The sequence below is a fragment of the Sturnus vulgaris genome, chromosome 4 (genome assembly GCF_052056855.1).
Source record: "Sturnus vulgaris isolate bStuVul1 chromosome 4, bStuVul1.hap1, whole genome shotgun sequence".
Taxonomy (NCBI): domain Eukaryota; kingdom Metazoa; phylum Chordata; class Aves; order Passeriformes; family Sturnidae; genus Sturnus; species Sturnus vulgaris.
This window is the reverse complement of record NC_142246.1, coordinates 70,268,109-70,280,734: the sequence shown is the minus strand read 5'-3', so window position 1 is coordinate 70,280,734 and position 12,626 is coordinate 70,268,109. Positions and strand designations below refer to the sequence as shown.

The window sequence follows — 12,626 nt, the reverse complement described above, 5'->3', positions numbered from 1 at the left end:
CTGCAGTTGTCAGATTATTTGACAGTAAATATACTCTAAGTCACAATCTTGCTCCTATTTTGACACCTGGTGTTTAGCTTTCTCTTTGTAAGATGGTATAGGCAGATGAACGCTATTTTAGGAAGCTTTATTATTGGTATTGCAATCCTTTCATCAGTGGAGTCTTTTTAAGACATGCATTTTTCTGATTTCAGAATTATTTACTTTTCTACCTCAGTACGTTCAGTTGCAGCATTCAAATTTGGCATGTTCATTCTTAAGCATTATGCAGAAATCCTGGAAACATGAGGTGGTTCTCATTTTGTTGAGACTTGTGCTTACATTTTATTTAAGCTATTTACAAAAGGAATCCAAGCGAGCTGCTCACGACTGACTGGTGATTTTCCCTCTTTCCCCTTTGCAGCAATTTTTCCTCCTCGCATCTTGGCTGCTCGTCCAGGGCAGAAGAACTCTGTTGGTGTCCTTGAGGACAGCTCCACTGACAAAGAGGCAGAGGAAAGCATTACCTACACTACAGTTGACTGGAGGGAGTTTATGTGCAATACTTGGCATTTGGAACCCACGCTCAGGTAAGAAGCACCTTTAGCTGCAGTCTCTTTGGCTGTGCAGTAATGTCTGGGTTAGAATTTATGCAGATTCAAGGCAGTGTTGAATTAGGAACACAGCAAACTTAAACTCGTTAATTTCAGTTAGGTTTTTCACCTCCTTAAACATCCTCTTCCTATGAGAAGATGTTCATTGATCATCTTGAGGTTATCTGCCTAAATCAAGTTCAAAACCATCCCTGTTAGATTTAAGTTGGTCACAAGTACACTGGGGAAAATGGATTTTTTGTGTGTACAAATGCTTGTTGGCTATATTTATATATTTAAGACTGACCCTTCTATTTATTGCTTTTTTAGATTAATATCTTGGACTGGGAGAAAAATTGATCCTGTTGGTGTTGACTACATCCTCCAAAAGCTGGGCTTTCACCATGCAAGGACTACTATCCCTAAGTGGCTGCAGCGTGGTGTCATGGATCCTTTGGACAAAGTTTTGTCAGTCCTTATAAAGAAACTTGGTACTGCACTACAGGATGAAAAGGAGAAGAAAGGAAAAGACAAAGAAGAATATTAAAAGTACAGTGTGACAACCCTAACTCCATTTGATTTTATCAAAGTGTTTTATTATATTTTAAGAACTTAAATATGGTTTAAAGAGAAACCTAACAGCTTTTTGCTACTCTATTTAAAACTTACATTGTGAGTAACTGTTTACTGTGGTACTTGATACCATTCTGTATTTGAAGTTATTGCATGATGATGATGACCAATGTATATTCTGTGAAGGAATAGCTGGAACACTGTAAATCTGCTCCTCAGCGTCCATTTTATGATGTGCAATATGATCCTGCATCTTTACAATACTTGCAGATTAACTGTGAATTTTCTTAAGATTTTACTTGCCATAACACAAAACCCCTCGTTGATGTGACCAGTAATTGATTTGTCAATATAGACTGGTGTAAATTATATATATATATATATATAACTTATGAAACTGTGATTGCCTTAGTGCTAAAAATCATGAAGTTTATTACACTTGTAATAAAATTTAACTACTGTACAGGACCTTTTTATGTATTAATCAAGGAAGCCGAACAAGAAGAAGAGAGTGCTTTAAGCGTGACTTTGCAGAGTGTGGTTTAAGTGAGGCGAACCCCGGGAGCTCGGGAAGCGGTCGGAAGGCGGGAAGCGCCGCCCCGATCCCGCAGCGGGGACGCGGCGCCTTCGCTGCGATCGGCACCAGCTGCTCCCGGTCCGTGCGGCTGTGGCGGCTTCGGGTGCCGCCCATGCCCGCTGGGAGCGGCCGGGAAGGCGAGCAGGTGTCTGGGAAGCGCTATTGAAGCCGAGCCGGCAGCACAGGGGTAAAACCGGGCGGCGACTTCAGTCCCCCAGGTTCTCCCTCAGCTCTTCCCTCAGGCACAGCTGCGGCTTCGCGCCTCGGCCGCGGCCCTCGCGAAATGGCGGGAGGGGCGGTGTGGGGCCGCTCCGGCCTCTGAAGGCCCGGCGGGCTGAGGCGTGAGGGCTGCTCGGCCCTGTGAGGCCATCGCCTCAGGGCAGCCGGCCCCTCCCCGGCTCCTCCACGCTCCTGTGGCCTCCGCCTGCCCGCGGAGTGTGAGCGCTGAGGAGCTCGCTACAGCAGGACGAGGGCGGAAAGTGCAGGTACCAAATCCTTCAACTCCAGCGCCAGCTCGGCCTGGAAACTCGAGAGGTTTAGTTCGCTTTACTTTGTACTTTTTTTAGTTATGCTTTAGTTCGCCTCAGTCCCTCAAGAGCGGCTTGAGGAGTTGTGTCCTCGGAGGGGCAGGGCCGCGTTACGCGTGAGGGAAGGTGCTTTAACAGTGGGCGCCCTGCGGGGAAGGACACCGGGTCTGGGATCTACCTCAGCCCAGAGCGAGTTGTTTCTGATGTTCTTGTGAAGTAGCTTGACTAGGAGGACTCTGCTGGGTTTTTTGCAGGGTGTCTTTACTGCTGGCAGCGTTAGCGTTAAGTTTCCGTAGGTCGGTCCGAAATGGCGAGCAGCAATGGCTGCTTTGAGGGTGCGGCAATGCTCGCCTTCGACCCCGCGCCTGAGGAGATTCTGGCACCCGATGTTCTCAGACACTCCATTTCAAAGGATCTTTCCGAGCCTGTAACTGCAAGGCTGAATCTTCCACGTTCTATGAGGTTCAGTGAACCGGGCCTGATGAAAAATCCAGGTATAGTTTGCAGTTTATACACAGGGATTGCCTGCTAATACTATTGAAAGTAATTTTGCTTTTTATTATCACTGTGTTTTCTTACATGACTTCTTTAGCGTTTCCTTAAACTTGTCTCCCCTCTTTTAAAGTCTTTTTGTGCTGGAAATGTATCTATTTGTTGTTGGGTGGCCTATGTAGCAGCAATATTACCTAATTATAAAGTTCAAGTTAAACATTAAAAATACTGACAAAAGATAGAGTATGTTCTACATGATTTTCATAAATGACATTGTGAAGGGTTTTAACTGCAGTTTGAGATGTCCCAGGATGTATTTTGAATTTTGTCACTTAGAGTAGTTGTGCTGAGGTAAAGGCACGTGGTAAAACACTTAAAAGTGAGGATTTCTTTTAGTTCTTGGCTGGGAGGTTGTTGTGCTTGGGTATATCACAGCCCTGAAGCTGACGATTTTATCCATCCAGTGGCTGCTGAAACTTTTATAGTGTCTTACAACAGAGAGTCCCACTGCTTTTTTAAGAAGTGTCTGAAGAGCATTTATTGTAAGCAGATTTTCAGGGAATGTGTTCAGTTCTCTCCTTAATTTTGTTTATGGACCTTTTCTTTTTAAAGGAGCAGACACCACCACATTTTCAGCCCTTCCCTCACAGGAAGAGCTGGATTTCATTGAAAGATACAAACAGGGAGTAATAAACTCAGTATCTGCCTTGCATATGTTTGCCAAAATACATCACCTGGAGCTTGAATTGAAAGAAACGAGTGTGGCAGGTAAATATTTCTGCTTCCAAATTAGGTATTATTTGCTTATCCTTGGGATGATTTGATGGTGCTGATACAGCTGAACCTCTTTACTTTTTGTACTGATTGTACTACCCCCACATATGTTGGATTTTTGGCTGCCCTTTTGTTGCTTCCACAGCTGTTTCTCATGATGAGGTGCTACAGAAATAGATCAGGTGCATCGTGTTTAATTATGGCTGTTACCAGAACTTAGGCACGATGAAGGGAAAGCTGCCAGAATTTTTGGGGAGGGGTAGGGATGAGAGTTGTACTTTGCCAAAATTGTCTTTTTGTCTTGTATTTATTCTAGGAATTAGTATAAGGATGTAAAGCTATGGGTGAAGTGCCTTGAAATCACTTCACTGATTGCATCTGCTTTTTTCTTCTCCTTTAAAGGCGATGTCATAAGGCCTTATTTTGCTTTTTGTGCTGTGATAAATGGTGTTTGCTACAAGACTGGGCTGGGAAAGAACAAGAAGGAGTCTAAATTAAATGCAGCTAAACTGGCTCTTGCTGAGCTGCTTAACTTGGAGAATACAGGGGCAAAGTCTTTTGAGGATTCAGGTAAATATTGTAGCAATACCTAAGTGGAACTCTAAATGCTTGGCTTAACAGTGTTCTATGCAAAATAGCTGTGGTTTTATTAAATGCTGCAGTTATTGGCCTCTGTCAGGTTTCTTGAATCCTTGGGGCAAATCTCTAGTTTGGTTCTGAAACTGCTTTTAATTTTTTTTATTTGTGTATTAAGAGTTGCATCAACTGATGCCAGGAATACTGAAGGAATAAATTTGCTGCTCACTGAGTACAGCAACATGAGCTACATCTGAAGTGGGTTTGAATTTTTATGATTAAAAGGGTTCCCCACTGAAATACTGCTTTCAACAGAGTTCAGTTGCCACAATATTTTATCTTGAATTTTGCTGTCTGAATCATTCTAAGCTTAGAAGGACTTCAGAATCAGAAAAGAACATTCATAGAGAATTGGGAAGTTTGACTTGCTGGAAATGGTGCGAGATTGATGTTTAGAAATTAGGAATGACCATCCCACTTCAAAATGTTGTTAAATTCTTAGATTTTTCCTGTGCTCCTGCTGAACTCCGACCTCCAGCAAACTCTGCTTGTGTTTCAAGGACTGGTAAGGAATAGTGTTATTTTTCCTCTCTTGATACAAGGTGCCCAGCAAATAGGTTTTTTTAAATTTTTTTTTTTATATTTTAATGCATTAAGTGATCTCTCTGTGTTTCTGCTGTAAGGGCTACTATTACTAGGTTAGTTCTGCAGAAGGATAGAATTTCAGTAAATTGCTTGAATTTCGATCACCAGTCCAGGTCAGAGAAATAGAAACTGTTGTCTGTCCTTACTTGAGCTGGTGTGCAATAGGTGATCAGACTTGGGCTATATCTGTTGCCATTTGTAATGGATGATAAAAGCATCAAGTGTTCAGGTGTTCTTGAGCTTTTTTTTATCCTGAGGATCTTCTGAATCCTGAAAGTACGTGTGGTTGTGCTTATACCATGTGTTCAGGGTTATAATTTGGCAAGTTGCTCATGTCTGTTTTTTCCCCTACCTTCAAATTTGTCTTGATGGATTCTGTTGTTTCATTTAGGAGTAGAACATCCCTATCAAAAACTCTCACAAACACTTGAGGAAGTGTTTAACCGCCTGACTTCCCAGCACCCCGAGTACCACAGCTGTGGCAGTTCCCTGGCTGCCTTCATCATTGAAAAGGGCAAGTCTGGTTTGATTGTGAGTTTTGGGCAGTGGGAAATCGCTTCCCACAGAGCCCTGAAGCAGCTTGGTGGGCAGCCAGGCCTGGTGAACTCAGCAGCATCTCTGGTTTTAGGTGGGCAGCATGAAGTGGTGGCACTGGGGACAGGAGAGTGCAACTACAGCCGGAGCTTCGAGTCCTGTGGGAGGCTCTTGCACGACAGCCATGCCATTGTCACTGCCAGGCGTTCCCTGCTCAGGTGGGAACGTCTCTGCAAATCCTTCCCTTGCGGCCATTTTGTCTCAGTTTTCTGCACTCGAATGTTACGCTTATGTAAACTAATATACAATAATATAATCATATATCCGGATTATAGATTGTATAAAATATATAATGTATTTTTCTTTTAGATACCTGTACCGGCATCTTTTGCTCTTCTATAATAAAAATCCAGCCAAGGCAGAGAGATCCATATTTTGCACAGCACCAGGCTCAAAGCTGCTTACCTTAAAGCAAAATATAACTCTGTCACTCTACATGAACCAGCTTCCAAAGGGAACTGCTCAGTTAAAATCAGAGGTGTAAGTACCGTGGTATTTCCCATGATATAATGGAAGATTAATTTTTACCTTGTTTAGAGAACATTAATGTACAGGGTAGTAGGGATAAATATGAGATAGAGCTCAATATAATCATACTGGAAACTTCTACATGGGTCATAGCTTTTGTTTATTATGGACAATAACCTGTTAACCCTCTTCCCAAGATACTATTAAAATACTGTTAAATCATGAATGTAACCTCTGAGTGGATGTAATGACTTAATGCCATCATATGCACTACAAGATTGGAGTACAAAAAGCCTTGAATTGAAACAAAAGGCTCTGCTTTGATGTCTTCCTTCTTTGTAGCTAAGGGGAAGAAGTGTTTTGCTTCAGAACAGCCACTGGTTTGTCTCCCTTATGTCTTTTATCTTCATATTTAAATATTTTGAATCACACAGTGAGTTATGTTTTAAAGGAGATTTTAAGAACCTTAGAGCTGTTTTTTCACAAGTAACTTCTGTTAGAGTGTGAGTAGACAAAAAAGTGACAGCTTGCTTGCAGCTGATCTTTTTCATGTGTGCAGTCTGGTGGCTAAGATTAGATTAAGTGGCTATTTCCTATTTAAATACTGATTTCAGTATTCTATGCACTTGAGCAGCTCAGTCTGGTGTTCCTAAGAATTACAGACGTTGAAGATAATACAAGGCCTAGATTTACTGATTATTTTTTTCTGAGAAACAGCATTAGATACCACTTAGTGTAATCTGTGTGATCAGAGTGCCTTCTCACTGAAACCCATTCTCTTGTCCTGCCTTAGGCATCTCGGTCCCCAGTCCATATCTGCTTATGAAGCCAGCGAAGAGCTGAGTCTGCACGTTGCTCTGGAAGGCAGGATTTACCTGGCTGCTTGCTGTCCCCCCAAGACTGTCAGAGTGAGCAGCATGTCAGCTGGTGACAAACTGACCAAGTGGGAGGTGGTTGGTCTTCAGGGAGCCTTGCTGAGTCACTTCATTGAGCCCGTGTACATCAGCAACATTCTTGTGGGTACGTTCAGTGCCAATTCTGGGTGGGGGGGTCGTGTGTTTTCATATTCCAGTTTGATGGCATTTTATAAAGCATGAACTAAACCATGACTTCTTTGGAGAGCTACAGAATTGTTCCTTGAGATGCAGTGAGCCAAAGTGTAAATACACTTAGGTGTATTTACTTAGTAGGCAGCCAGAAATGCTGTTGGATGTGAGGTAATGTGGGCAAACTCCTCAGCATATTTTCTGTTTTCTAATGGTGCCTTCTGGGGAAGAAAGTGGGAAATAATTTTTGTTTTGTGAATTGAATATTGGAACTGATCTTTACAAACACAGAAAAAAATGTCTATAGTAGATTAAGAATGCAGAAGCATCTGCATTTTTAACTTTTTTATTTGATGTACTTGTATGTGACTGATCTTGCCCTGTTAACTAGGGAATGGAAGTTGTAAGGATACAAAAGGACTGGACATAACCATAAAGCAGCGCCTGGATGATGAACTTATTTCAAAGCTTCCTGTGCCTTACCTGGTCAACAGATCTCATGTTTACCTGGTGAAGGCTGCACTGCCAATCCAAACAGATTTGAACCAGTGGTCACTTAGTTTGAATTGGACATTGTCAGATGCATCTCTGGAGGTTGTGGATGGATTAAGTGGGAAGACCACTGAAAGGTCAGCATTTATCTTCATTGTGTTGGAAATAACGGGTTAGTGCTGGTTTATTGGAGTATTCAGTTTTTAAGCTATGAGAGAAATTCTCTCCTGTGTTAGCTGAAGGCATCCTGTGAGATCTTGTAAGTTCACAGTGAAATAATAAGATAACAAACAAAACAGTCCTCTCGGTGGAGATACCTGGTACCTGTGGGAACGAAAATATTTTAGCTTTCACAGTGCATAAAACAAGTCAGAGTTCTAATTGAGATGAGACGAGATGAACGAACATTCCAGCATGATGGCATTCACCAAGTGTTAGGAGGGAGGGAAAAGCCCCTGTAAGGATCAGAGCAGTCTCCCTGTCGTGAGTTTGTTGCTGATTTCCATCCCTGTTTCCACAGCTCCCCGTTCCGCAGCGGCAGCTGCCTGGCCAGCCGCCTGTGCAAGGCCGCCATGTTCAGCCGCTTCAGGATGCTGGCCAGGGAAGCAGGACGGGGTGACCTGCTCCAGTTTGCAACCTACCACGAGGCAAAGGTGAGCTGACACAGGGAGAGGTATCATTTTTACAGTGTTTGTGCTTACTACATGGTGGTGGGAAAGAGCACAGATCTCTGTAACTGTACCTCTTGAGATTTTTAAAGTTTTTTTTCTTTTTTAGATGAAATCTCAGTTATACCAAGAAGCTAAAAGCTTGCTGCAGAGCTACCTAGAGCAACACACTTATGGATCATGGATTGTCAAGTCTCCACATATTGAACAGTTCAGTGATTGATGGAGGTGGATTGAATGTTAAGTTGGTTTGAATGATCTGTTTCAGTAAATATAGTTCTGAGTTGTAAAAAGTTCAACTTTTAAGTTCGTAGTTACAGAATGAAAACAATCCCAGAGCTGCTTCTTGTCAGTTTAAATGCACCACCTGCAGCAGTTCAGTCTTTTCCCAAAATGGGTGTTTTCTTACACGTAAATCTGTTCTGCCATGCCACCTCATTTCAGCTTCCTCACCCCTGTTCCTACAAGTCCCCACCCTATAGATGGAGTTAATAATTTTTCCTGATAGTTTCAGGATTTCTATATATTGATTTCTTCTTTTTCCTCCCTTTCTCATAACATTAAAAAAAAAAAAATCACTGCAAATTGGATTTCTTAAAAAAAAAAAAGGCATACCAATATGAGAGTCTTTCAGAAAAATTAAGGAAATGGGCAATCTGTGCTTTATCTGTACATCCGTCGTTGCTGAGAGTTTCGTTTACTGTGAATTTGCCAAGTGGTTTATAGTTTATGTTGTTTGTACTAGAAGAGTTAAAAAATAATTTTTGTATTTCCAAATGTGAAACCTGTAATGACCAGCTGTTACTCAACTGTTTTGTGACAGTTACTGGTTCTGGTAGTGGGTTTAAAACATAATTCAGGTCTCAAAGCTGTAAATCGGAAAATAATGCATTGTAGTACAGAAGTCACCAGAAACAAGGCTTTTTTCAGCTTTTGTGGTTTGTCTCAAACCCCACCAATGTTAATGCTTGTGGATGAGTTGGACTCCTGCACCCTCAGATGACTTCATCACTGCACTCACTGTCAAGTTCTAGTGAAATTATCTGCATACACAGTAACCTGGAAAACGGTGCCTGTCACAAGGGAATTTACTTCCTTTTAAGTCCTGGGAAGGACATGGTAGCATTGGGAGGCTGTTGTTAAGCACCATGTTTGGAGTTGGTGTGATATTGTGAATTCTGATGTGTTCAAGCTGGACAGTACACTTGGATTATGTTCCATGATTTCTGGGAATCATGCAAGAGTGAGGACTTAGGCAGTGCTCTCATACATCAGGATTAGTGAGCCTTGTGCTGTAGTCATGTTTCACCTTCTTAGTGTTATGGCATTCTCAAAGAAGTTTCTTCTCCTGGTATTTGTTTATTCCTTAATCTGTTCTTCCAGATAATATGTAGAGTCTTCTGTGGGGATGATCTTATGCTGATTTACAAGTTGTTGAAGCTCGCTGACTTGCTACTACTCGGTCCTTGACCTTTTTTTGGCTATTGGCTGAAACTTTTTGTCTCTCTTGTTTTCTGTTACTGTCCTTAACTTTGGGAAGTTGTGTGGTGATGTTTGGTTTGTGGCACTTGTTCCGTGTAATGTTTTCTAAGAATTCTTGGGAATGGCCGTTGTATTTCAGGCCTAGAGTACTGTGTTGCCCTTTTGCAGGGGTGTTAAAAGTTGAATAAATGTCCTTGACAATAATGGACAGCTCTCTCCACCATTTTCTGAGCCAGAAGGAACTCCTCCCTGGAAGAGGATCCCTTTCCTCCATCCCTGGTAATGATGTGAGCTGATACAGAATGATGTCTGTGTCTTGGCTGTGCCCTGTCCTGGATACTGAAGAAACTTAACCCTGTCCTGGCTGGAACCAGCATGTTGTTCATCCTTGTTACATAGGAACACAGGTCTCATTTCCATAATCAATGGCTTTTCCTCCCACATGTCAGTTGAGTTAATTTAGTCTGTCACTATGGGTTCTGTCCATCCTGGATGTACACACCATACATAAAATATTACACAGTTCAACCTTACAGACTGTTCTCACCTAGAAATACAATCCCCTGCAGGTGCAAATTCTGTTTCTCCATCTCTCTGCATTACCCACTGTGTGCTCATGGGTTTTGGGGCAAAAACAATCCCACAGATAGTTTTGCCTCTGCTTCAGGTAGGACTAATCCATTGTATAGTGTTGCCATGCATTGTATCAGATCACACCATGTCTCAGACTCCATATGCTTACATATCAGGTGCATGTCACGTAAATGTCACGTGCCACATAAGCATACACCCCTGCCATGTCAAATGCATGTCGGGTGACATGTCACATATCTCAATTTGCTACTAGAGCTGTGCAATCAAGCAGGAGAAACACTGCTTGTGTTTGTGAAATTGTTAGTGAGTTCTAGTTTATGCCTTTCCTTATGAATGCATGGGTGAGTATCTCCTTACCATCATTTCCTGCTTTCTGAAGTATTTCACTGTTCTTGCCTTCCTAATGCTTACTGTTTAGGGACTTAGGAAAGGTCTTGGTTGTTCCCCGTGGGATGTCCAGCTGCACAGACTGACTCCAGGGTAGGTTTTACCCAGCTGCTGCAGTTGAGGGCTCTTGTGCTTAAGGAAATAATAAAGGAAGCCTCATTTATTAAGTCAATTGTGCTTAATGAAAGCTGCTCCTTAGCCCTCTCTCTGGTTGCTGAGAGCTGGGGCAGCACTGCAGATGGATGAGCTGATACTGGAAGAGGTTTGTGTTGTGTGTGATGCTGCATTTCAGAATTCTTGGAGTAAGAAGGAATCTATGAAGAGAAGGATTTTTCCACAAAGACTGACAACATAGAAGGAATTATGCAGAATTTTCTTGCCTGTTTTCTCATCTTCTGTGTCCTACTGTATTAAAGTATTTTGGTTATTACTGTCATCTGATTTGAGGAGAGGGTGGAACCTTATCTGTTTGTGGCTGAGATCACTGACAGTATTTACTTTCCTGAGTCCTTGTGGGTGGGGACAGAGCACTCCTTCACCGTGGGAAGAGAAGATGAGCAGAGAAACAGACGGCAGTGCTGTGAGTATTTTCCCAGTTTTGGCAGAAAGCTGTCATTAACGCCTATTTTGTCTTTGCAGCATGCAGGGAAACTGCTGATTTTTCCATTGTTAGTCTGGTTTTAAGTGTAAGGTGAAGTACTCCATACTGCACCCACCAGGAAAGCACATCAAAGTCTAGACATAGCTGATAGGTGTTGTAGTAGGCTCACTTTCATCAACTACAGCCTGTCTTGATAGTATTGACTCGGGGCTTTTGTGTCCTAAAAATTATTCCTACGTTGTTTTTTCCTGCATAAAATTACGATGTCACATAACTGGCCTATCAGCGTTGGGAGTAAGGAGATTACTGAGGTTCCAGGTTCCACAGAAAGATTTCTGACAATGCAGTGTGTTCACGTGTATTTTCACGTTAATCCTCAATTTCATGTCAGTTTTCTTGTCCTGGGACCTCTCTTACCTGCACAGTTCTTATTTCAGGTGTGTTACTGTTTTCCTAATGCTTCCTTGTCTCTGAAGAATTTTGAGAACATTGCTTACACCAATGAGAAAAATGTGTCCTGCAGGAAACTTGTATAGCTAAGTTGTACAGCTCAGGAAAGAAGGAAGGTTTCTTTTTTGAGAGGAAACCATTTGGTATTCTATACCTTGTGCTGTATGCCAGCATAACCTGGCATTTTACACTGCTTAAAAAGTTACCTGCAGGTGTGTTGCTTTGAGTCTGGACAGCCTGCACACTTGCATGCTGCTGAATGCTTCATTGGGGTTTTTTGTGTGGTTTTTAAAAAACAGAGTAGTAAGCCACCCATAAAAAGGACAGTATAATAACAAAGAAGACTCTAGACATGATTTTTCTATGTCAATGATATTTATTAAATATAATCTACAAGTAACTTTGAATAGCTTTTTCAATAAATAGTTGTCTCAGGTTGTTGTCAAAGTGACAATGAAGGAGTTTTCAAAAAAAACGTTGAGCCCCTAGGGCTTACAGAAAGGATCAAGTGTGATCTTAGAACAGACTCTTACCGCCCACATTACAAACATTTAGTGGTCCCAAAAGGGACAAGCTAGTAGTATGCCACATGGCAAAATATATAAATTATTCGGAATTAAATATCTTAATAAATAATGTAGCAGTAAAAAGAAAAACGTTATATAGTTTCTTTCATTATAGATTGCACGAAGCTGATCAGTTCTTGGTGAAATTCAGCAAACTTTTTCTTCTCATTGGATTCACACTTGTTGCATGTGGCGTTTGAGAAATCAGGAATCTGCAATACAGAGAATTTTATTGATTGGTGATGACTTTCTTGCTAGCTGGTTTTAACAATGACGCATTATAACTTGTGTAAAGATTTTTCTTTACTAAAAAAACCCAAACCCTTAATATTTGTAGCTTGAAGAGTACTCCTGAAGTGCTACAAGGATCTCTAGGCCATGGATTTTATTTAGTAGTACGTCAGGATGTACTGCATTCACCCCTGGGCCCTCCAGTTGTAAGCTTAGGGCTCAGTTTTCAAAGCCATTGCTATGTAAATATTTGTTATGCTCCTACAAACAAGCTTTTGTCAGCATAAGATGCTTTGCATGATTCAGCAAAG

At 41.7% G+C, this 12,626-nt stretch overlaps 2 protein-coding genes across 11 annotated transcripts in view; both read left to right on the top strand.

Annotated features, from left to right (window-relative positions):
- The window catches only part of BLTP1 (bridge-like lipid transfer protein family member 1), an 84,903-nt gene extending 83,295 nt beyond the window's left edge, over positions 1–1,608 (top strand). For all 9 annotated transcript variants that reach the window (XM_088164197.1, XM_088164198.1, XM_088164201.1 and 6 more), the window contains 2 exons: positions 404–569; positions 903–1,608. In XM_088164197.1, coding sequence (XP_088020323.1) covers positions 404–569; positions 903–1,119 — 383 coding nt within the window. In that variant the 3' untranslated portion in view covers positions 1,120–1,608. The remainder of the gene's footprint in view (positions 1–403; positions 570–902) is intronic.
- Positions 1,609–2,198: 590 nt separating this feature from the next.
- On the top strand, positions 2,199–9,690 carry ADAD1 (adenosine deaminase domain containing 1). Of its 2 annotated transcripts, XM_088164189.1 has the most exons (11): positions 2,199–2,743; positions 3,354–3,509; positions 3,918–4,085; positions 4,594–4,656; positions 5,128–5,250; positions 5,365–5,488; positions 5,640–5,810; positions 6,592–6,818; positions 7,236–7,473; positions 7,857–7,989; positions 8,114–9,690. In XM_088164189.1, exons 1-11 carry the CDS (start codon positions 2,557–2,559, stop codon positions 8,225–8,227), a joined length of 1,704 nt encoding a protein of 567 aa, XP_088020315.1. In that variant the 5' UTR covers positions 2,199–2,556; the 3' UTR covers positions 8,228–9,690. The 2 variants fall into 2 exon arrangements, with proteins under 2 accessions (XP_088020315.1, XP_088020316.1); XM_088164190.1 differs by lacking the exon at positions 3,918–4,085.
- The last annotated feature ends 2,936 nt before the right edge of the window (positions 9,691–12,626 follow it).